At 43.9% G+C, this 24,251-nt stretch overlaps 1 protein-coding gene across 1 annotated transcript in view; it reads left to right on the forward strand.

Annotated features, from left to right (window-relative positions):
• The first annotated feature begins 14,406 nt into the window (after window positions 1-14,406).
• ACER2 (alkaline ceramidase 2) overlaps window positions 14,407-24,251 on the forward strand; it is a 30,193-nt gene continuing 20,348 nt past the window's right edge. Inside the window, exons 1-3 of the mRNA XM_046664989.1 lie at window positions 14,407-14,627; window positions 22,817-22,931; window positions 23,677-23,818. Of these exons, the coding sequence (XP_046520945.1) occupies window positions 14,520-14,627; window positions 22,817-22,931; window positions 23,677-23,818 (365 nt within the window). The 5' untranslated portion in view covers window positions 14,407-14,519. The remainder of the gene's footprint in view (window positions 14,628-22,816; window positions 22,932-23,676; window positions 23,819-24,251) is intronic.

Below are 24,251 nucleotides of genomic sequence, written 5' to 3' on the forward strand. Positions count from 1 at the left end.
GATGGATCATTTCCATCAGCCTAAAAATATGCTGGGATATCTCCTATCTTTAAAAATCCTATATTGACCCTACACTTTCCTCTGGCTACCATTTCTTTGCAAATCCTCACTCCCCTCTTTATTGCAAAGCTGTGACTAATTGTGCTATAGATCGAATCTTTGTGTCCTCCCAAAATTCATATGTTGAAATCCTACCCCGCAATGTGATGGTATTAGAAGGTGGTGCCTTTGGAGGGGATTGGGTCATGACCGTGGAGCCTTCACCAATGGGATTAGCGCCTCTATCTGTGAGGAAGTGGGTGCTCACCAGACACCCATCTGCCAGCACCTTGATCGTGGACTTCTTGACCTCCAGAACTGTCAGAACCAAATTTCTGTTGTTATAAGCTTCCCAGTCTGTGATATTTTTGTTACAGCAGTCCAGCCAGACTAAGATAAATTGCTTTATTATTTCCACTTTCCTCATATTCCCCCATCTTTTCTAAAAAATGTGCTTAAATATTATGAGAAGTTATACAGCTTTGTTACCCTCCCTTCCAGTTTCCCCCTGTCATGCTGCACAGATATCTAATATTATTAGTTTCATTGTTTATACTTTCAGAGACTTTTCTTGGTTGGCACAAATATATTCTTTCTGTCTTCTCCTTCCTCCCTTCCTTCCTTTTTTAACAGCTTTATTGAAATATAATTCGCATACCATAAAATATGTTCATTTAAACTGTACAATTCGGATCTGGCCCAGTGGTGTGGCGGTTGCGTTTGCACGTTCTGCTTCGGTGGCCTGGGGTTTGCGCTGGTTCGGATCCCGGGTGTGGACCTATGCACCGCTTGTCGATCTATGATGTGGCAGGTGTCCTACACATAAAGTAGAGGAAGATGGGCACAGATGTTAGCTCAGGACCGGTATTCCTCAGCAAAAAGAGGAGGATGGGTGGCAGATATTAGTTCAGGGCTAATCTTTCTCAAACAACAACAAAAAAGGCTCTATGGGGCCGGCCCAGTGGCACAGTGATTAAGTTCTAACGTTCTGCTTCGGCGGCCTGGGGTTCACCAGTTCAGGGGATCCTGGGTGCATACATGGCACCGCTTGGCAAGCCATGCCGTGGCAGGCATCCCACATATAAAGTAGAGGAAGATGGGCACGAATGTTAGCTCAGGGCCAGTCTTCCTCAGCAAAAAGAGAAGGATTGGCAGCAGATGTTAACTCAGGGCTAATCTTCCTCAAAGGAAAAAAAAAACGCTCTATAGCACACTTGCTGAGGGGTCCCCTTCATAAAAAAACATGTTTAAACTGTACAATTCAATTTTTTAAAATATATCTGAGTTGTGCAACCATCACCACAATCTAATTTAAAAACATTTTCATCGCCGCCAGAGAAACCTCATACCCATTAGTAGTCATTCCCCATCCCCATTCCCCAAACTGCCCCACCACCCCAGCCCTAGGCAGCCACTGATGTACTTCTGTCTCTGTGGATTGGCCTATTTTGGATCTTTCATACAAATGGAATGACATGATATGTGGCTTTGGTAACTAGCTTCTTTCACTTTGCTCTCATTTTTTCTTAAACTTGCTCTAGTCAAGCTTTTGTCCCCACTTAAACTATCCTGTAAGAAGGGCATTAACTGTAGCCATCTCGCTCTCTCCTGTTTTCCTCCTGCCTCACTAGCTGTGCCTTGTTAGCCTCCTTGCTAGTTCCTCCTCCTCTTCCCTCTAGACACAGGAGTTCCCGGGACTCAGTCCTTGCTCCTCTTCTCTTTTCTGTCTGCACTGCTCTCAGCCACTCATTTTGTCCTTTGGTATTGGAGAGACCACTAGCTTGCCGTAAAAATCTGCTGCTAGGGGCTGGCCTGGTGGCATAGTGGTTAAGTTCGTGCACTCCATTTTGGTGGGCTGGGGCTCATGGGTTCAGATCCTGTGCGTGGACCTACAGACTGCTCATCAAGCCATGCTGTGGTGGCATCCCACATGCAAAAGAGAGGAAGATTGGCCCAGATATTACCTCAGGGCCAATCTTCCTCACCAAAAAAAAAAAAAAAATCTGCTATAGAATTCTGTTTCCAGGAATACAGAATAGACATACTTTCCCTGTTCCTCCTGCTAAGTACAACTAAAAACCCTGGACATCATATATAAAACAAGCATCTGAAAGGTGGAGAGAAGGAGGCAGTCCAGCTAGAGACCTCAGGGCCTGAGGAATAGCTTGATAGTGAGTTCCCTAGGTTTTCTCTTTGCCTCTACATCCTAGAGTTGGAACTGGAAATGCCAGAAACTCAGAATGGCAACAGGGTTAAACCAAAAAAATCCCCACAAAAGCATGCTTTCTCTAGTCAGAGGACCAGGAAAGGGGCAGCCGATCATAACAAGACAGAAATTTCCAGATAATGACGTTAAACTCTAGCCAAACACCACAGAAAAGAACCAAAAAACTATGGCCCAACCCCAACTACACAAGCAAGGGCTGAATGGAAACCTGGATTTCCACCCTTATGAAGCCCATAAGGAGGTTTCCCAATAATCCTGTCAGGATGATTTCAGAGAAAGCCAAGTAGGGAGTTGAACTTTTGTTCCAGCTTGCCAATAATGAGCCTCTCCCACCCCCTGTGATGTCAGTGGAGACTACACTGAAAGCCTGAATTTCCACCCCCACCATCCATAAAGAGGAGTCCCCTCTTGAATGTCAATTGGGCAATCTGGATGTCTGTCTCTACCTGGCAGAAATAAGGCAGTATCTCCCCCTTCCCCTACCAAAGCAGCATCAGAAAAAGCCAGCTATAACAGAAGGTTTAAATAAGACCCAGAGTTGCATAACACAGCACAAAACTGTCAGAATTTAAATGGAAAATCACTCATCCTTCCAAGAATGAGGAAGGTCTCAAACTGAATGAAAAAGAAAAATAGATGCAAACACAGAGATGACAGAGATGTTACATTATATATCAATGACTTTAAAGCAACCATGATAAAAATTAAGATTTTGCTTGAAATAAATGAAAAAATAGACTTAGCAAAGAAATAGAAAGTCTCAGCAAAGTAATACAAGTTATAAAGAAGAATGAAATGGAAATTTTAGAACTAAAAAATACAATAACTAAAATACAAAGCTCATTGGGTGGACTCAACAGCAGAATGGAGGGGATGGATGAAAGAATCAGTGAACTGGAAGAGAGAACAATGGAAATTACCTAATCTGAACAGAGAAAATAGATCAGGAAAAAAAAGGGGAACAAAGCTTAAGAAAACTGGGAACTATAAAAAAAAGATCTAAGATTCATCTCATTGGAGTCCTGGAAAGAAAGGAGAAAGAAAACAAAGCTGAAAAAGTACTTGAAGAAATAATGGCTGAAAACTTCCAAAATTTGTCAAGAGACATAAACCTACAGATTCAAGAAGCTGAGAAAACTCCAAATAGGCAGAACCCAAAGAAATTCACCTCAAGACACAACATAATGAAACTTCTGAAAACTAAAGACTAAGAAAAAAATCTTAAAAGCAGCCAGAGAAAAACAACATCTTACTTATAGGGGAAAAATAATTTGAACGAGAGTGCATTTCTCATCAGAAACTGTGGAGGCTAGAAAGAAGTGACATAATATTTTTTCAAGCACTGAAAGAAAACAACTTGTCAATCCAAAATTCTATACCCAGCAAAAATATCCTTCATGGCTGAAGGGGAAAGCAAAACATTCTCAGATGAAAGAAAATTAAAAGAATTTGTTGCAGGAGACCCACTCTAAAAGAATGGTTAAAGGACATTCTCTCAATACAAAGTATTTATGAAGCTTGGAACATTAGGAAGAAAGAACACAGCAAGGAAAAATATGGGTAAATACAATAGACTTTCCTTTTCCTCATGAGTGTTCTAAATAATATTTGATGGTTGAAGCAAAAATTATAACACTATTTGATGTGGTTCTAAATGTATGTAGATAAAATACTTAATATAATTATATTTATAATATAGTGGGGGAGTCTAAAAGGATGTAAAAGGAGGCAAGGTTTCTATAGTACTTCACTTGAGTAGGTAAAATGACGACAATAGTAAAATGTGATAAGTTATGCATATAAGATGCAATATCTAGAGCAACTACTAAAAGAACTACACAAAGAGATACACTGGAAAAACACTATAAGACAAACGCAAATGGAATTCTAGAAAATGTTCAAGTAACTCACAAGAAGATGAGAAAAAGAAAACAAAAGAAAGCAGAGAACAGAAAGCAAAAAATAAAAACACATCATTAAGCCCTAACATATCAATAATTACACTAAACATAACTTTGTTTCAGTTACATATATATACTATATATTGATATTTTATCTAAAATTTTCTTATTGTGCATTGTAGTGAAGAAGTTTTTTCAAATCACTGCCCTAGGGAATCACTGAGGGCAGAGCTTTGCTGGTCTCTCTGATTGTGCAGATAGAATTCAGGCTCCACTCCCCTTAGGAGGACCAAGGCTGTGTCTAGCTAGAGGCTGCAGGATGACTCTTCTTGGTCTGACAAGCTCAGATGGCAATTCTGGCAACAATTGGCCCTGGGGTTCCAGCAGTTTCTTCCATGGGTTGAAGTCGACAGTGGGATTTAATCTGGTTGAGCTCATCATCCAGTAGGAAATCACACAGACCCCAGGACCACCACAGAGGGGGCAGGGAGAGCTGTGGCTCAGAGACAACCTGGGCCTTCTCTGCTCCTTGTTTCTAACTGACTGGTCAGAAAGGTGGGTACTACGAAAATCCCTGAGTTGTTTGTAGTTAGTTGGTACATGCAAGTAGATGACCAAATGATTCTCTAAAACTCTCACTACAAATCCTGTCAAAAGTTTCTTCAAAATGCTCATCCTAAAATATATTAGTAACTTTTTCATGTGAAGAGATGTCCAAATCCTTGTGGTATGTCTATTCATTTTGGGAACCATCAAATATTTCTAGGATTAAATTTCTTCAAATTCTCACACTTCAGAGGAAGGCCAATTGTCCTCTAACTTCTGTGTCATTTGTTCCCAGGCTGCATTGCTAATGAGAAAGATTAAACATCTCTGGCTCTTCTTGGTGTCCAGTCTGGAACTTTCCTTGCAATGACTGTCCCACCTATAGAATATATACTACGGTTCAGATCCTTGCCTCCAACTGCTATAATGATTAGAGAATTTAGTAAAAAGGATGATATTCTCACTGGTCCCAGTCTTTTCCACTTTCTTCAAGGCCCCTGCCCTCTCATTTTCAGTAGACAACTTTTCCTCCCACATCCATCAGAAGTATAAACTGTTTCAGCCTTCTCTCATCCTCAAAACGTGTCCAGGTTTTCATATATACTCCCCACATGCCCCTTTTTCTTGGCATAGAGTTTTGTAAGGACACTTGGTTTTAAATCACAGAAATCTAACTCAAACTAGCTTAAGCAAAAATGTGACTTTATTATAGCTGGAGCTTGTCTTGTCTCATCTACATAGCCGTCTTTGGGACTGCTTCTTTATCCTCTTGCACTGTATACCAGTTCTGTCTCCTCCTCCAGCCACTCGAACAGGTTGCCAGTAGTGCCCAGGTTTAAATTACTATTCCATCAGGCAGCGAGATGCAGCTGGGAGAACTCCATTCTAATTGCAGTTCCCACTGATGCATTCTGATGAGCCAACTTGGCTCAAAACCCGCTCCTGGACCCATGAACTCTAGCCACAGAGACGGGTCACTATGTATTACTGTGACTGTTTCTATGGTAGCCACCTGAATGGAGTTGGGGGCAGGGAAAGGTGGGAGGTGGGCAGTCCTCACTGGAGAAGGAGAAAGTCCTAGAAAAGGAGGGGATGCTGGGACAGACAAAACAATACTTGTCTACTCCATGCCATTGCTTCTCACCAGGCAAATTGCAAGATCTTGAGTTTTCACTTCCACCTCTGTCCATCTCCTTCAGGATCTAGTTTCATTAGTCACTCTTTTTTTCTTTTACATTCTAAATCTGTTCTTCTACCTGGGTGCCTTTTGCTTAGGCTCAAATTTGCTCAAGGCTCTCCTATACTAAAGGGACGTAACCCTTCCTCAAGGTCCTGCCCAATCTACGTACCTTTCTTCTCTGCCAAATAAATGTCATTTGCCCCTTATTCACATTTTGCCCCAATCTGTCCTCTGCCCTCTTGACTCCCACTGCCTCCATTTCCCCAGGGACTTTCTGGGTCTTTGTAAGGTTGAAGACAAGAGACAGTGCAGGCAGCGTGCGGTTCATAGGCCACTGTGACACAGCCCTTCCAGTGGGTATGAAGTCTCTGATGTGACTTCTTCACAGCACAGCTCAGGAACCACAGAGCCCCGCCCAAGGTGCCCCTTGGATTGTGAGGCGTGGCCCTGACCAGTCCCTGACCTTTCTCGTTTCCTGGTTCTAGACAATCTCTGGCCACAGCACCACCTGGACCCCGCGCAGGCTATCAGACTATCAGGCTGCTGATAGTCACCTTGTTTACCAAAGACTGTCCTGGTGAAAGAGCCCTCTCAGGCCCTTTGCCATCTGCTTCCTCAGATGAGGGAAACCTCCCTGTCAGTCCTGTGCCCTCAGGAACGAAGGGGACAGTGAACAGCCACAGGTTTGACCAGAACTGCTGCTTTAAGGGGACCCACTGCTAAAGGCTGAGCCCTCAGCACTCACTCGCCGACCTGCCTTTCTGGTGCTCTCGGCTACGTGGGTGCCTGTGGGGACACCTTATTTAATGAAGCCCTTCTTTAGTTTTTCTGTTTTTCTTTTTGGGAGGAAGATTGGCCCTGAGCCAACATCTGTTGCCAATCTTCCTCTTTTTCCTTGAGGAAGATTGTCACTGAGCTAACATCTGTACCAATCTTCCTCTATTTTGTATGTGGGACCCCGCCACAGCATGGCTTGATGAGCAGTGTGTAGGTCCGTGCCTGGGATCTGCACCCACCAACTCCAGGCCACCGAAGGGGAGTGTGCGACCTTAACCACTATACCACCAGTCTGGTCCCTCTTTAATTTATAAGAAACTTTTGTTATGGAAAATCTTAAACACATACAAAGTATAGAGACTAATGTGTCTACCATGCATTTCAACGATTATCCATTGAAGGCCAGTGTTTCTATCTATACCCCCAAACCAACATTCTCCCTTATTATTTCAAAGCAAATTTCAGATATTTTATCTGTAAATATTTCAGTATGTATCTCCAAATAGTAATGCTCATTTTCTGTTTATTTTTGGGTTTGGTCAGGTTTCCTTAAGGTATAATTTACATGCAGTAAAATTTACCTTTTTAAGGTACAGTTCTGAGGTTTTATAAACTCATTCAGTCAAATAACCATCACAATCAGGAGACAGAACAGCTCTGTTGCCCCTCAAAATTCCCCCACGCCCCTTTGCAGTGAACTCTCCCACCCCCAAGTAACCACAGATCTGTTTTCTATTCCTTAGTTTAACCTTTTCCAGAAGGTCATAAAAATGGAGTCATAAAGTATAGGCCTTTTGAAGACTCACCTTTTAAAACATAATCATCATGCCATCATCACATGCCCCCAATCAACAATCATTCCCTAATATCGTCACCTATCCAGTGGTTCCACTTCCACAACTGTCCTCGAAAGCATTTGCTTACACTCTGATTTAGAATCTAAACAAAGTCTACACATTGCAATTGGTTGTTGTGTCTCTATAGGAAATCTATAGGTTTCCTCCCCATCTTTTCTTTTGTTTAAGAAATGGGGCTATTTGTCCTGAAGAGTTTCCTTTAATCTGGATTTTATTGACTGTGTCTGCGTGTTGTCATTTCTTCTGTTGCTTATAGCCTTGCTACTAAAATATATAGTCCACGGACCAGCAGTATCTGCATCTCCTGGGAGTTTGGTGGAAATGCAGAACTTTGGCCCGCAGTCAAGACCTTCTGAGTTAGAATCTGCATTTTTAACAAGATCCCCGGGTGCCTCAGCTCCTGTGAACTGGTAGTGAGAGCTGGAGTTTTGATCTGGTGCAGGTTCTATTTTTTTTGGCATGATGGCTTTCTTGGTACTGCATCCCGTATTGTCTCTCAGCCTGGCACAGCTGCTCCTTTCCGCCTCTGACTGCCCCTCGTTTGCCGGGACTTGCACCTCCCTGTCACTCAGGCCTCTGTAAATGGAGGTACTCTGCACGCCCAAGGATCTGCCGCCTCCATTCTCTTCCGTACTGGGTCCCCGGTGAGCTTATTTACCCCTAGGGCTTGCAGGTCTCGCTTTTGTAGTCATGATTCACAAATCTTTCTCTCTAATCCTGACCTGTCCTTGGTATCCTAACTCGCCTTTTCAGTTGCTGCAAGAATGTATCTTCCCAGGTGTTCAGCCTGCCTCTTTAATTCAACACATCAAAGCCTAAATCATTATTTTCCCTCTCTTCTCTCCCTTTGGGTTAGTAACCTAGCCATCTTCTGATCACTCAGGCTATGCTATTTGAAGTTGTCCTTTATTTTTTCCACTCTCTCATGTCCCACTTCTAATCAGTAGTTAAACTTCATTTATTCTCCTGTATTTGTCAGTCTTCATTAGGTTATGCTGGGGTGAAAAAAATTACCCCAAATCTCAGTGGTTGACAACACAAAGTTTTATTTTTTTGCTCAGGTTATGAATTGGCTGTGGGTCGACTGCAGCTCTGCCCTGCTGTATGTGTTTTCTTCTTTCCAGGATCCAGGCTGGAGCAGCAGCCCTAATTTGGGATACAGCAGAGGGAAAAGAGGAATGGCAGAACTAGGACTTGCTTTCAAAGCCTCTGCTCAGTCATGGCACAAAATCAATTCCATGCACATTCCATTGGCCACAGCCAATGACAAGGTCAAGTCCCATGTCAATGGGTTGGGAAAGTGTGTCAAATATCTGGAATCAATAGTGCAATCTATCACAACTCCCATTTTATTTCTCAATTTCATTCCTTATTTCAATTCCTTTTACCTTTGCCTTAAACTTCACTTCTCTCAGCTTAGAATGCACTTTCTCAGGAAAGCCTTCCGATACCCTCACACACAGTCACATCCACTGCTGTCTGCTGTGGTGGTCCTGGTACTTTTTTGTGGCACATGGCACATTTGTAATGAATTATTTCCAATATTTAATGTCTAACTTTCCCCCTAGACTGCAAACTCTGTGAGGGCAGAGACAGCATCTGTTTTGCTCACCTAGAAAAGCATCTAGGCACGTATCAAGTATCCAATAATCATGTGTAAATGAATGAATACATGCCTGAGTCATGCCCATGTCGTCCCTCACCTGGATTACTGAAAGACCTTACCAATAGTTTCTGATGTCTATTTTAGTCTTCTGCCATCAAAGTTTCCTTCCTAAATACCTACTCTTTTCACATCATCTGTTAGTCTTTTTTTTTAAAGACTTTTTTTTTTATCTTTCCTTTTTCACCCCAAAGCTCCCCAGGTACATAGTTGTATATTTTTAGTTGTGGGTCCTTCTAGTTGTGACATGTGAGATGCTGCCTCAGCATGGCTTGATGAGCTGTGCCATGTCCGAGCCCAGGATTGGAACTGGCGAAACCCTGGGCCGCTGAACCAGAGTGTGCGAACTTAACCACTCAGCCACGGGGCCTGTTAGTCTTTGAATTCAGCCTCCTCTTCTGCCACTTTTCCGGCTGAAACACAGTATTTGAAGTTTCCTGAATTATTACACTTTCTCAGACCTCCATCATTCTGCACGTGTTGTTCCTTCTGTAGAATCTCCTCTCTTTGGTGCTCTGCCTGGTAGAATTCTATTCTTCCTGCACATCTCAGTTCTGAGGCTACCTCCTCTGCTGAGCCTCCCGGGGCTCTCAGTGCAGACGTGGCCCCCACCCCTCTGCTTCTACATTGTGCGGATGCACCTCCGTTTTAACAATTGTCATGTTGTATTCTAATGGTTTGTGTGCCTCTATTAGACTAAGCTCCATGAGGCCAAGAACGATATTTTGTCTTTTTATTACCCAACACTTAATATGGAGCCTTGCACAAAGCAGGTGCTCAAAACTGCTGTTACACCTTGGCAAGCAACACTTGTCCAACAAAGTAACACCTTCTCTATCCAGAAGCAGCAGAGAAAACAGTGTTAACAAATTCCATGCGCTCCAGGCGGAGGCAAAGCCTCAGATTTCCAATCAGAATCGACTTACTTTTATTAGGCACCCAGTCCTCACTTTGTTCGTGGTTTTCCAGTGCAGATGAGAGAAGGGAGAGAGGCACTTCTAAAGAGAGCCCTTGTGACAGCAGCAGGAAGTGGCCTCTGATGGCCTGTCAGTAAACAGCTAGAGAGCCCCCCAGGCAGCACACTGGCCACGTTCGAGAGGTAGCAGTAGTGTTCTCTGGCAAGGCCCTGCTTCCTGCAGCCCTCTCCGACAATTCTGAGCCTGGAGAGTTTTTCTTAGGTTAAAAAAAAGAAAAATCCTTGCTCACGTCTCTCGTTTCCCTCCTAACTGAAGAGGGGCCAGGCTCTGAGTCCCTGGTTTCCCGGTGAGGAGCCTGAGGAAAGCATGGCTTCCCGTCTTAGACTCCCCTTTTCTTGCTCCTTTCCTTAGTGGCACCAGCAGTCTTGGCTTGGATTTGGTTTTTCAGGGAAGCCAAGCGTTCAGTCCACAGTGAATTTTTGCTGTGCCACACATTGGCTAAAAAAGTGGTTTTCCAACTTGAGTGTGGGTCAGACTCACCTAGCGGGCTTGTTAAGCCAGAGATTGCTGGAGGCCACCCCCAGAGTTTCTGATTCAATAAGTCTACAAATGTGCACTTCTAACAAGTTCCTAGCTGATGTTGATGCTGCTGGTCTGCAGACCACACCTTGGGACTCACCGGCCTGAACAATGAGCCTCAAGCAAGACCACAATGAAAAACTCCAGCCAAATAGGAAAAATACAGAAAATTTCTTCCTTGATTATGAACTTCTTGCTTCATTTACCCAGGTGCCTGCATTTTTTTTCCCTGGCAAGACTTTGTGACTTGATGATTTCCACTTGTGGAACCAGTTCAACTGGATATTTATTATCAGATACATACTTAGACCAAATAAACATATTCATAAACTCTGTAAAGATAGGAAATGCCAGCATCCTGACTTCCCTGAATGGGTAGTTTTCCAAAATCTGCTCTCTCATGGATCTGTATCACTGACTCATATTTTAGACCAAAAGCACACAAGCCACCTCATCGTCAGAACTCAGCAGCACTCTGTTCTCTGCTGTCGCTTGCCCCCTCCCCCATTCTCCCCAAGCTCTCTGTTTACACCAGACATCAGATTTTGTATTAAACCATTAACAGTAGGTGCTAAGGCATCATACTATTAATATAAATCAATATCAAAATTAATTACCCAATGATAGGTCCTAATGTTAAATTACTAAGGTTATAGTCATTGAAAAAATATTAATAATGGAGAGACCCAATGAAAACTTCAAAAATTTTAACACAATTTCAAGAAGACCAATAGAAGCATCTTGGGAGGAATGTAACCCGCATCCTTTATGCCTCTCAATGATGGCCTTTGTTTGGCTTGAACTCTGTCTTTCTATGCATTTGTAATTAGACAGATCCCAAGTGGTTGGCTTCAATTTTGAAACAGAATTGTCACTGACAATAAGAGTTCCTGTGAAGGAGAAAAACTCCCCATCATTCCTTTAGCAGGAATTGGAGAGAAGGATGAATTATATACAGTGAATTCCATATTGCATTGGCACTAAAACTCACATGGTTTTGCACCATAACATCTCTGAAATCCAGATGCATCTTAGAAAGGATGGCATTTTATAACCATGCTTGGCCAGGTGGTGGTTAAGACCTGTTGTCACTGTCTGAACATGCACAAGCTCAGTGATTATTCCTGGTGGGATGACTTGGTAACTACAGTCTCCATGTTTCTGTCAACAAACCATAGAAGGACCATCTGGAAAAGAAACATGCTGCCTGCTGTCTGAAAACCTTCCACTGACACCTTCAGGTAGGAGCAAGAAGGTGCCAGCATCAACACGTGTATACCAGGTGTCAGCAGCTTGAAAGCACACTGCATGGAGCACTCTTAAGAAATGCTAAATCACTAGCACCTGGTAATTAAGGAACCAATGACTTCAAGCCGAAAAATGATTCAGAAGAATAGAGATTCTGAGTGTGAAGAAATTATAGGAATTCCTTAATGAATCTATTTTGCTTACATTTTCCTTTTTATGTTTGCACAAGAATGATGTATGTTAACGATGTTTGTCTAAGTTTAAAAGCTCTCATTCAATAAATACTGTAAAATTCTTAATGACAAAAAGCATTACAAATAGTTTAATTGGAGGGGTCTTTCTTTTTAACAGCAGCTCTCAACCTTTTTCAACTGAGGGCTCCTTTTATACTCTTAAAAATTACTGAGGACCATAAAGAACTTTTGTTTATGTGGTAACATCTATCAATATTTACCATATTAGGAATTTAAACAGACTTTTAAAACCGAAGGACACACAAGCACACATCACATTAGCTGTCAGAGAGATAGCGACATTACACAACACATAGCCTCTGAAAAACCCCAACATACACAGGTGCGCGAACGAGAGCAAAAAGGGCAGATAATGTCATAATGTCAATAGGGAAAGAGTTTTGACCTTGTAGATCCCCTGAAAGGGGAACCACACTCTGAGAGCCACTGGCATATAAAATAATGGTGTGTTTTACACCATTAGAGTTAATGAATATGGATATATTTCCTCCTAAAATATTGGAAGGAGTAAAATCTTTACAACTTGGAAAACTATTGTTAGACGTTGGTGTAGCACTCTGAGACACTAAGAAATCAACTGATGTGCTTTTCTTTTGTGACTGTGGGAAATATTTTCCCCGTCCCACTTAAGTGGCCAGCTCTCATCGGGTATCCTGCAGGTCTGGGTAATTCTGACCTTAGGAGAAGGTACCTGCCTACCTGGATTCCAGGACACAGTGGAACCAGCTGTCTAGGAGGAAGACAAGTTGGGACAAAGATGAAAGGAGGAGTGTGGTTTGATCCCCAGGGGAGAAAGCTGGATTTCCTGGAGACTAGGAGAGGAGTTGGGGCTTGCAGTTTCTGCCAGGGATGGAGATCTGGGGAGACATACAAATGGCTGTGCAGGTATCTGTGGAAGCTGGACCCTGGGTGCATTGGGCATTGGAGCCCCAGCTGGGATCCCACTGGACAGGCAAGCCAGAGAGAGGGCAGCCCCGAGGAGCTGCTGGCTTTCAGGGTACCATGCAGGCTTGAGCAAGGAGATCCAGGTGACAGCCACCACAGATTGCTGACCAGGACATCTTCTGTCACTGCCACTGTCCTGACCTGGAGTCCTAGAACTGCCCAAGGAAGGAGGACCAGAGCCATGATAGAAAAAAAAAAAGAAAGAAAGAAAGGAAGGAAAGAACGAAGGAAGGAGGGAAGGGAGGAGGGGAGGAAGGGAGGGAGGAAGGGAGGAAGGGCGAGAGAAAGAGAGAGAGAGAGAGAGAGAGAGAGAGAAACAGAGAGAGAGAGAGAGAAAGAGAGGAAGAAAGAAAGAAAGAAAAGAGAGAGTGGCTTGCCCCAGGAATCGCTGGGACCAGATTAGCTTTGATACACAAATACAGAATAGTTACAGCGGCAAGGCAAAGTAGTTATGAGCAGATCTGAGATCATCCTGAATTTGGTTTCTAGCTCTGCCTCTTACTAGCCGGAGTGGCACTGCCGATAGGGCCGATTTCACAGGATCCCCGCCGGAAGCACTGAATGAGTGATACATGGGAGCTCCTCAAACAGCGCCTGGCTCATAGGAAGTGTTATATCTGTGTCATCATCTCTAGTATCTTGGATGTTCTGGAGATGTCATACCTGCCACAATGCCTCCTCTGTGGGTTGGGAGGGCTGAAGTGTGACCTTATGTCTAATCGAAGACTAGATTAAAGCCTAACCGGAGTCCAGGCGACCAAGGGCAGGAACACATCCGAAATTGCAGAAGTGGGCGGGGTCTTCCTGCACCAGCCTATGGCACCAAGTAACCCCTTTCCGGCTTCGGAGGGACCAAGGGTTTTTCTCCGGCAAGAGCTCAGGCTTTCCACGCGTGGCGCGGGGAAATCGGTGCACACCCCCCAACATTCCGTTGGGGCCTGGGTACTCCTGGGTCTCCTCTTGTTTTAAATTTTTGCCAGGGTAGGCTCTGGCACTCTGCACACTGGGTGCCTGCCAGTCTGAACTGGGAGGTGGGCGTGGTCAGGTGTAGGCTGGACCGTCACCGCCTTTGCCACCTGCTGGGAGCTGGGGCGTCTGCAGGCGTCCGACACCGGGTCCCCGCCTCCCTCCGCCCCGCAAGCCTCCGGGGTGGGCGTGGCCGCTCGGTGCCCGCAGGCTCCCACAGGGGGCGTGGCCAGGGGTGGGGTCTGCGAGCGAGTCACGTCCAACAGGCGGAGCTGAGCGCTGGGAGGCTGGCTGAGCAGGCGCCACATCCGGCGGCTGTCCCGCGGTGCAGAAAGCCGTCGCCGCCGCGGTTACCTTCCAGCAGCAGCTCTGGGCTCTTCTCGGCTGCAGGAGCTGCTGCTCCAATGCCCCAGAGCGGCCATGAGCGCCCCGCACTGGTGGGACCAGCTGCGGGCTGGCAGCTCGGAGGTGGACTGGTGCGAGGACAACTACACCATCGTGCCTGCCATCGCCGAGTTCTACAACACGGTGCGGGGCGCGGGAGTGGGGACCGCAGGCGGGCTGGCGGGAGGAGGCTGTCCCCAAGCGCCGCCGCGGCTGGGACCTGGACGTGGGTCTCTGCGTGTATCTGGGGCATTCTCTCTCCAGGGCCAGAGTCGACCCACGTCCCCTCCCCTGCGCGTTCCTTCCAGTTCTCCATCTGTCCTCCTCTCCTGTCCCTGTCCCCGACATCTGGGCTCATCCTCCTCCTCTTGTCATTTCCTTCTGATGGCTCTATTGTCTTGTTTGGTCCCTACGCGTCCCGAAGCCCATGGTCCATGTCAGCCATTCTCCCCAGTTTGGGTCAGTTGGGGGCGGTGAACCCGCCGGGACAACCCCCTTCCTCCCCTAAGATCTGTGGGGCGTGACGCACTTGGGTCGCATTGTGCGGTTTTGCCCTGAATACCTTTCTAGGAGTCCCGGGAAAGGGGTAGATTCCCTCCCCGGCAGGTTTCAGGGGCAGGGCCCATTTGGACCGTGCTGGGTTGCCCCCCACCCTGAGAATACACTAATAATAGGTCGAGTTACTTTTGGCCACAATCAAGTGAATTACTACTAGTTCTTATTTCCTTGCCTCTGGTACTCAGTCTCACACCGGCCCGGACTTAGCTCTCCCAGGCCTGTGCGCTCTCCGGTTGCTAAGCCTGGGAGTGAAAGGGAAAGTTGGGAGGGATTGTGCGCGTGTTTCCCCGACTCGCCTAGGTCCCTGGATATGGGCGAGCGGAAACTTCCCCACTGCAGAATCTTGTGAGCTTTCAGTCTGTGGGAAGGAAAGCTTGCATCTGGGAAGAAAATGCTTCTTTCCGTTGTGCCCATGGCTCAGGATTCTGGTACCAAATGTAGGACTTTGCATGGTCATTTCTGTGGCTTATCTTTTGGCTGGCCTAACACGAAAAACAGGAACTCCTGGTTTGAGAGTCATTGTGAATTTGGGGTTGTTCTTTAGGATTTTCCCCTTAGATTTGCTGGAGAGAAGTCCTTGGCATGAGTTGTCCCATGAGCCAGTCTTGGGCCTTCTATTCATTGATGGGAAAACGGAGCTCTGGAGAAGGGAGCTCGTGCTGGCATTTCTGGCATGGCTGGGGCGACAGTCCAGCAGTCTGCACTCTCCCCCCTCCCCCCACCCCAGTGCTGAAATCCATGGCTGCCCTCCACACAGACACTTCTGCTCCTTTGTGTGGCTGGGTTGGTTCCTCAAGAAAACCTGGCCGTCTGCTGTCTGTCCGTACTGTGGAAGGTACAGTTAGTGGAGGTGGCCGCACCTCACCTGTTGCACAGCCTCTCTCAGAGCATACTGTCAGGTGTAGACAGGTGCCCACAGAGGAGGGACTGGAACAGGGCAGGGTACTCGGTTTCTTCATTTGTAAGTGGAGAAGTACTAGGAGTTTCACCAGAGTTAAAGAAAAAATGACAGCTTGGGGACAGGTTCTCACACGCCCAGCAAGGTAATTATCTGTGGAGTCTGAGGCCAGCAGAAAGTCAGGCCTGGTTATGTGGCCAAAAAAGTTAGCGGATAGCTGCTCTAAGCCTGCCTGGAAAAGCCCCAGAGTGCTGGATGAGGGGGTCTATTCTGTCTTTACTTTTAGTCTCGTGCCATGGGAGCTGTTATATGGTGAGTGCCAAAGTCTTGTGTAGGAGTGAACTGTTGATCTTCAGCGGCCGGCTCTTTGGCTGATTAGCCCGGCTGGCCCACCTGACAAACCTTATTCTCTGGAATACACATAAACCACAAAATTTGCTTTTAGCAAAGCGGAGAGCTTAAGGGTCTCTGAAAAGCAGTTGGTCCCCAAACTTTGTTGGGTGTAGGTCCAAAGAGTTTAGCAAAAACCATTTCCTCCTGTCTGTTCCCACACCCTGTTATCTTCTGATCCTTATCACAGGACAAATCTGTGCTTATCTTACTCCTGTATGGGGAAAGATAGTGGACTGTTATTAATGATAAACACCTCATTAAATCCTCATGGGAAGGCAGCTTGTCTAATTATTCATTTTATAAGAAAATAATAATCATTACTAATTTTTGAGAAAAAGTTTAAAGAATTGAAGATGCAAAATCAGGAGAAGACTGGCAGAGGGATCTAGAACCTTCTTGATGGGTCTTGGGGGTGGCACATCGCTACTAAGACTTCAGTCGCTCCTGGCTACTGTTGATTGTTTGCTATGTGTGGAAGCCCTGCTGGGTGCGCTCCAGTCACCCTAGGCAGTGGGTGCTATTTGTTTTTATGTCCATTTGATAAAGGAGGAAACTGGGGCCTGGGTAGATTATGCAACTTGCTGAGGCCCAGAAATTCACACAACTCGAGTTAGAACTTGGTCGGTTTGACTCTACTAAGATAATACTCTTGAAGATGCAGTGCTGCCCTAGCCACCTTAGATGGATTTATGTGGCATAGGACAGGCGTTTATTAGTCAGTCTTTCTTTAACTTAAAACTCCTGCATTGAGACCATTTGATCAATAGGCTAATCATGATGTTTGATGTAAACTACCTTGTTTAAGGTAGTTTTTGTTATTGTTGTTTATTATAAAAGTAATAACACGATCGTGGTAAAAAAAAGAGTATGCAAGTTACAAAGTGAAAAATACCATTTCTTTATCTTTTTCAGACATTTTCTAGGCATATAAAAAGCACATGTATTTGTGTGAGCTTATAAAATATGTGTATATAGTGTACACACACACACCATGATCTAAGTTTTTTTTTTAACCCAATTGAGATCATGCTACACAAACTCTTTTGTGCCTTGGTTTTTTCATGTAATATATCTTGGAGATAGTCCCATATTGGCTCATATAGAGTTATCTTCCTCTTTACAGTGTCCATATAGTATTCCATTTAATGGACTGACCATAGTGTATTTAGCCAGTTAATCCCTTATTAATGGATAATTAGAGGGCAGTTTCTGTTTGTTTTATTGTTTTCCTTTTGGTTTCTGAACAGTAATGCAATGAATATCCTCATATATGTATCTGGAGGTACTTTTGCAAATACATCCCTTAGATGGGAAATTGCTGTGTCGGGGGCATAATTCACTTTAAGGCTGATAATTATTGCTAAGTGGCCCACCAGAGAGAGTATCCTGAGGTATGCTCCCATGGACAGTGTTTGGGTATACAAAGCATTTTGCTTTTGGGCCCCGCAATTCTCTGTTGCCTCAAATCTTGTCATCATCCTTACTTCAGCCAAACCCAAATATCTCTTCCAAGAACATATCATGCCGTTTCACAGCCTTTTGCTTGTGCACATTTTGTCCTGTTGCTTCTACATACAAGTTTTATTGACTTGAGCTTTTTACGTTTTAAGTTGTAAGGCCCAGTTGCAGTAAAGAAAAAGACTCCAGATCTAGCTGCTTTGGAGAAAAGTGGGGTCTACCTTTAACCGCTGAGCTTGGCCTTTGGGAACTCTGTTGCTGGGCAGTGACTTGGGGACAGATGGAAATTAACTGGTGCTGAAAAAAGAAGTCAGCTTATGATCTGTCACCTCCCCCAATCAGCTCTGCCCCCATCTCAAGACAAGGAAAATAGGGTTCTCTTTATATGCCAAAGCCCACATCCCACTATCTATATGCAGAATTATCTAGCTGTCTATCGATCTATCTATCTGTCTATCTATCTATCTATCCATCTATCTATCCATCCATCTATCTATCCCTCTATCCATCCATCTATCCATCCATCCATTTCCTGGGCAACCACTGTGTGCCTATCACAGAGACTAGACCCACACACAACCATCTGGGTAGTGATGGCCATAGCAGAGGTGTGTACAGTCACCAAGGTGTTACTAGTTCTCTGCGTGAGCTTGGTGTACTGTGGGAGGTTGGGTGGGGGTATCATGCAAGAAGGCCGCTAAGTAGGGGGACCTTGTTCTGATTTACACAGGACTTTCCCAATTTTAAAACTGAAAGTCTCATTCCCTGGAAACCCTTCTCAGCCCCGGGGAAACGAGGACAGTTGGTCATCCCAGAGGCAGGAGGGGAACAATGGAATGGACAGTTAGGAATCTACATACAATTAAGATACACAGATAGACTACTCAACAGGGTAATGCCCTTTAGCTGTTAATGAGCCCACTGTTCAGAAAAACTTACAGCCAGTTGTTTTGTCCTGTTTACCCTGTGTCTGGGAAAGTGCACATTCACATGCAGCAGGGTGAGATTGCAGTCTGTTTATGAGATTATTTTGGTGCAAATGTTACGTAGGCCTTCATAGAATGAGGAACTTTCTAAGGAAACAATACATTTTTAAATCGTGGTTTCCTTTCAATTAAAAATCTATTCTGCAGGCATTAAACACACCAATTCTCCAAAGAATAACCCAACAATAGGCTTTAAAAAATACCCGTTGGCTGAACTGTTCAACTTTAGTAACCCACACAGTTTTGAGGGGAAGTTTTATTTTTCTGTAGAGATGGAGCCATTGAGTCTGTCTGGTAATCACGGCTCGTTCGCTTTTCCGCCTTTCTCTCGGAGTTCCTTCCTCTTTGTCTTAGAGAGTCTCCCTCTAATTTGGTCTTTTCCTTTTCAGAGACTGATGTCTTTAAAAGGCGAGGCCAGGAGGCATTGGCAGATGGGCTATGCAGAAGCAATAATGGGATTTCCATGTTATTAGGGAGCGTATGTTAAAAGAGCGCTTTAAAACAACAAAAGTTTGAAGTATCCTAATTTGACTGCAGGTGGAACAAACGACTTCAAGCTTTTGTGCACAGTGCATAAATACGTCTAAAAGTGATTAGTGTGTACATTGTGGTAGCATAAATCGATAGAGCCATTTGGGGCACAGCTTGGCAGCAGATAGTTGCACTTGACTGAAGCAAGGGAGATGGAGAGGACTTGAGGCGATAAAGATGTACGGGGTAAAGAGCACAATGTGTGCTATTTTCCGACATTGTAGGTGAGGCTGTAAATTGGTGCTCCTTCCACTGGGGAATGGCTAAACCGTGGCCATCTGCCGCACTTACAGCAGACGAGGTAAATCTGTATGAAGGAAGATGAGAGGGTTTGCAAGGCATATTGTTGAATGAGAAGAGGAAGTTGCAGAATGCTAATGTTAGAATAAGCGATATATATGTATTCACATAAATGTAAAGAAAATGACGTGAAGACTCTGAATCTGAGATCAACGGTTATCTCTAGGGAGGAGGCTAGAAAGGAGACTTTAGATGTGTAATGCGTTCTTTTTTTTTTTTTACGGGAAGACATTCATGTAATATGAAAGGAGAAAGAGCAGGTTTTAAGGTCCCGATGGTATAACAATTCCATTTTTTCCTTCTCCCCCTTTACATCAGTTTCTTCCTTCTGCTATGTTTAACAAAGGCGAGGCATGTTTAAATCATGTAACAGGTTATGTGTGTGATGCAATTCAGAATTTTTAGATACCGATTGAGGAGTTAAGCCAAGGAGATCAGAATGTGGTTGGGTAGCTTGAAGGTGAAGATCAGCTTGGGGCAGTGAAAAGAGCAGAGGACGGGCTGCAGGATGCAGGCCCCAGCTCCGCGGGCGATGGCCTTTCTGACATTGGCCAGCCTGGGAGCCTTTCTGGGCCCTCCCTGATATCCCCTTGAAAAATAAGTGATGGTCTTTAAGATCTCTCATCTTAACTGTTAAAGATCTCTGAGTCTTTAAGTGATTCCGTGGAAAGTTACAGACTGTGATAGTAACAATGAACAAAATAGCCTACTGCTTATATGGTATGTGGACCATGTCCTCATGCCTCTGTACCTGCTGCTTCTTAGTAAATGAGAGTCAGCTGTATTTCCAAGACTGGAGACTGCAGACCACCTGGGCCATCTGAGACCATTTATCCATCCTCTTGCCCAGGGTCACCAGAAGCTCATAGGGCTTCTATGTGGGAAAGAGAAGAAGATCTCCATTAGAGTGAACCAACTAGAAAAAGGTCCCCCTTTCTTTGAGAATGCCGCAGCCCCGCTAGGGACTTCAGACTTGGATTTTAACCAGAGGCAGCAGCCCTGCTCCCATCTTGCCCCTGAAAAGGCTGTTGTTCTCCTCTCTTTCCTTGTTGTATTTCTCTCCCATGCGATCTTTCTCCCCTTTCTAAAAACTGTGTCTGGTTTGTTTTAGTCATTTTTGTGGACCCCTCCCACCCCATTCCCAATGGTGTTGCTACTTTAAATTTAGCTGTTGCCTTCACACTGCATGCTTCCTCTGTGTGCACAGTGCTTTATGAGGAGCCCCTCATTCCACAATTAGAGACGAAACTTAAAAAGCAGAATGTCCTTACCACTTCATATCTTCTGGCATGGCCTTAATTAAAAACAAAAACAAACAACCAGAAAATAACAAGTGTTGGCAAGGATGTGGAAAAATTAGAACCTTTGTATGTTGCTGGTAGGAATGTAATATGGTTCAGCCACTGTGGAGAACAGTTTGGTGGTTTCTTAAGAAGTTAAACATAGAATTACCATATGATCCAGGAAAGCCAATTTGGAGATATACCCAGAAGAAAACAAGTGCCCAAAAACTTGTACATGAATGTTCATAGCAGTACTATTCACAACAATCTGTTAATGGATGAATAGATAAACAAAATGTGGAGTCCATACAATGGAATATTATTCAGCTGTAGAAAGGAAGTATTGATACATGCTACAATGGGGGTGAACCTCAAAAACATTACGCCAAGTGAAAGAAGCCAGACACAAAAGGTCATATATTGTATGACTCCACTTTTATGAAACATCCAAGATAGGTAAATTCATAGAGACACGAAGCAGATTGGTGGTTACTACGGCTGCGGGGAAGGGGGCATGGGAAATGTCTGCTTAATGGGTATAGAGTTTCTTTTTGGGGTGATGAAAACATTTTAGAACTAGATAGAGGTAATGGTTGCACGTTATGAATGTATTAAACGCTGCTGAATTGTGCACTTCAAAGTGGTTAATTTTATGTTATGTGAATTTCACCTCAACTTAAAAAATCTTGGAAAAAAAGAAAAGGAACTGCTTGTGATCCCCCAAAACAAAACAGAGCAAAAGACATACATAAAAGTAAATTAAAAAAATTTAGAAGGGCCAGCCCAGTGGCGCAGCAGTTAAGTGCGCACGCTCCGCTTTGGCCGCCTGGGGTTCGCCGGTTCGGATCCTGGGTGCCGCTGTGGCACCACTTGTCAAGCCATGCTGTGGGAGGCGTCCCATGTACAAAGTAGAGGAAGAGGGCACGGATGTTAGCTCAGGGCCAGTCTTCCTCAGCAAAAAGAGGGAGATTGGTGGCAGATGTTAGCTCCGGGCTAATCGTCCTCAAAAAAAAAAAAAGAAAAGAAAAAAATTAGAGGCGAGGTTCTGGAGTTATGCTGTCCAGTAGGTAGTCACTAGTCACATGTGCCAACTGAGCATGTGAAATATGGCTGATCCAGATGGACATATGCTGTCAGTGTGAACTTCATACTGGACTTCAAAGCCTTCTTATGAACAGAAGACTGTAAATACCTCATGAATGATATTTAGATAGTGATTACATGTTGAAATGACAATATTTTGAATATATTACATTAGATAAGATACATTATTTAAAAAAAAAACACCAAATGCCCCCTGGAGAGATAACAGAGAGGCTTAAATCTACGTTAAAGTCTAAAAAATGAAATGATATCATTTAAAGCTGAGAAGGAACTTACAAATTCGATCTTTACTTAAAAGTAGGTTTTGATTAGGGTGACAAAGCTGACAAAGGCAGACTCAGGGAGAAACTAGGAAGAATCCTGCCTTCACGTGGATCCAGGAGAAAAGGCTGGCCGTGTGGGTAGAAAATGATTGGGGTGGAATGTGTCTAAACTTTCTCACCTCCTCGTTAAATTTTATTTTTACCATTATTTAGTGCAGCCCTTATTTTTAAAAACGTATGTGCAAGTAAACTAGAATCCTTCATAATTAATCTGTGCAGAAAAAGAGTGAGTCATTGATTCTTCGAATTGAGAGAGGAGCCTGGGCCGCTTTCACAGATTGCAGTGTTTTAAAGAAGTGGGATGAGGCCCCTGAATGGTCATTAAAAAAGTTTTCGATTTTGCTGGTTGTGTACCTGCAGTTAAAAAAGAGTGTAAGAGCTTAAACAAAGATGGATGGCCGCATTCGTCCCAGTTTGCAAAGGGCATGCGGAACAAGATGCTTTATTTTTGTACTCTTTTACTTAATATTCATATTTTTGTTTTACATTTCCCCCCCAGATCAGCAACATCCTGTTTTTCGTTTTACCGCCCATCTGCATGTGCTTGTTTCGTCAATATGCAACATGCTTCAACAGTGGCATCTACTTAATATGGACTCTTTTGGTTGTAGTAGGTAAGTGGATTCATTTGTGAGTGTAGACTGGAAGAGAGGAAATGGAATCCCACACTCTTCCTGTCCCCTTTGAACATTGTTTTATAAACCAAAGTCACTCTGACGTCTTAGCAAACTTTTATTTCGCTTGCTTGACGCCAAAAGAAAGACTCTTTTGAATACGGGCTTGATAACAAGGTTGGCTGTCACTATCACTTAGTTGCATTTGAGAGTTCGTTTATGTAATAGCTGTTGGTGTTGTGCCAATGCAATTTTCTGAAAACTTCAGAAGAAAGTTGTGTGAAACAATTGAACTCTGATGAGACTGTGGTTTCTAATGGATAAAATGAAAAAAAAATTCTAGATGTTTGAGCCTTCACTGTTCTGGGAAATACTTGTGTAATTTCCATTTCCTTCCATAGGCAGACTGGGAATTCTTAACAGTGAGAGAATGCTGACTTTTATTTACTGTGTGTTCCCGTGAAGGCTCAGTGGGTGAAGACAGAGTGTGTGTTAACTGTGGAATTATAAAGTTCTGATGAGCTGATATTTGGGCCTTACTTGAAATCCTCTTTCTAGACTTGAAGTCTGCATGCCTAGGTGTTGTGAATTTCTTCCTTCAGTTTCTTTTTTCAGAGAGAGAGCGAGCGATCTGGTGATTGCTATAGCTGTTGGTGAAAGGGCTGTCCTTAAGCAGGGTGTTGAATTTTGAGTCTGTTCTTGTGAGTCTGTGGTGACCTATTTTATTGGTTGTAATTGATTCTAGGAATTGGATCTGTCTACTTCCATGCAACCCTTAGTTTCCTGGGTCAGATGCTCGATGAACTCGCCATCCTTTGGGTTCTGATGTGTGCTCTGGCCATGTGGTTCCCCAGAAGGTACCTACCAAAGATCTTTCGGAATGACAGGTAAGCTTGTGCTAAGTATTTTTTGTGTTTACTGCTAGGTGCAGTACCCAATATAACAATGTATATATCAAGAAAAATAGCATACGCTTGGGTCCAGCTTTATCATATACTTGTTTAATATCCAGTGATTGTTTATGGTCTGACAGTATAAATTAATTGACAGATAAAAGAGAGAATTTTAATATGCTTGAGGAAGAATTTATCTGACATTAGGGATGAAAAAGTCAAATGTCTCCCTTATTTGATATGAGCGAAAGTGGAAAGATTTTCGGTGGGGGAGAAATTACTGAAGGGTAGTCCAAAGACCTTTGATTTCTGGAACATTTCCTTGAGTTTAATCCAGCTTCACCACTTTTATATGTTTACAGTGGAATCCACACTAAGGAATTGGTTCTTGGAGCTATAGATACTGTTGTTTTCAAATTGTATTGTT

Source organism: Equus quagga, chromosome 6 (genome assembly GCF_021613505.1).
Source record: "Equus quagga isolate Etosha38 chromosome 6, UCLA_HA_Equagga_1.0, whole genome shotgun sequence".
Lineage (NCBI taxonomy): Eukaryota > Metazoa > Chordata > Mammalia > Perissodactyla > Equidae > Equus > Equus quagga.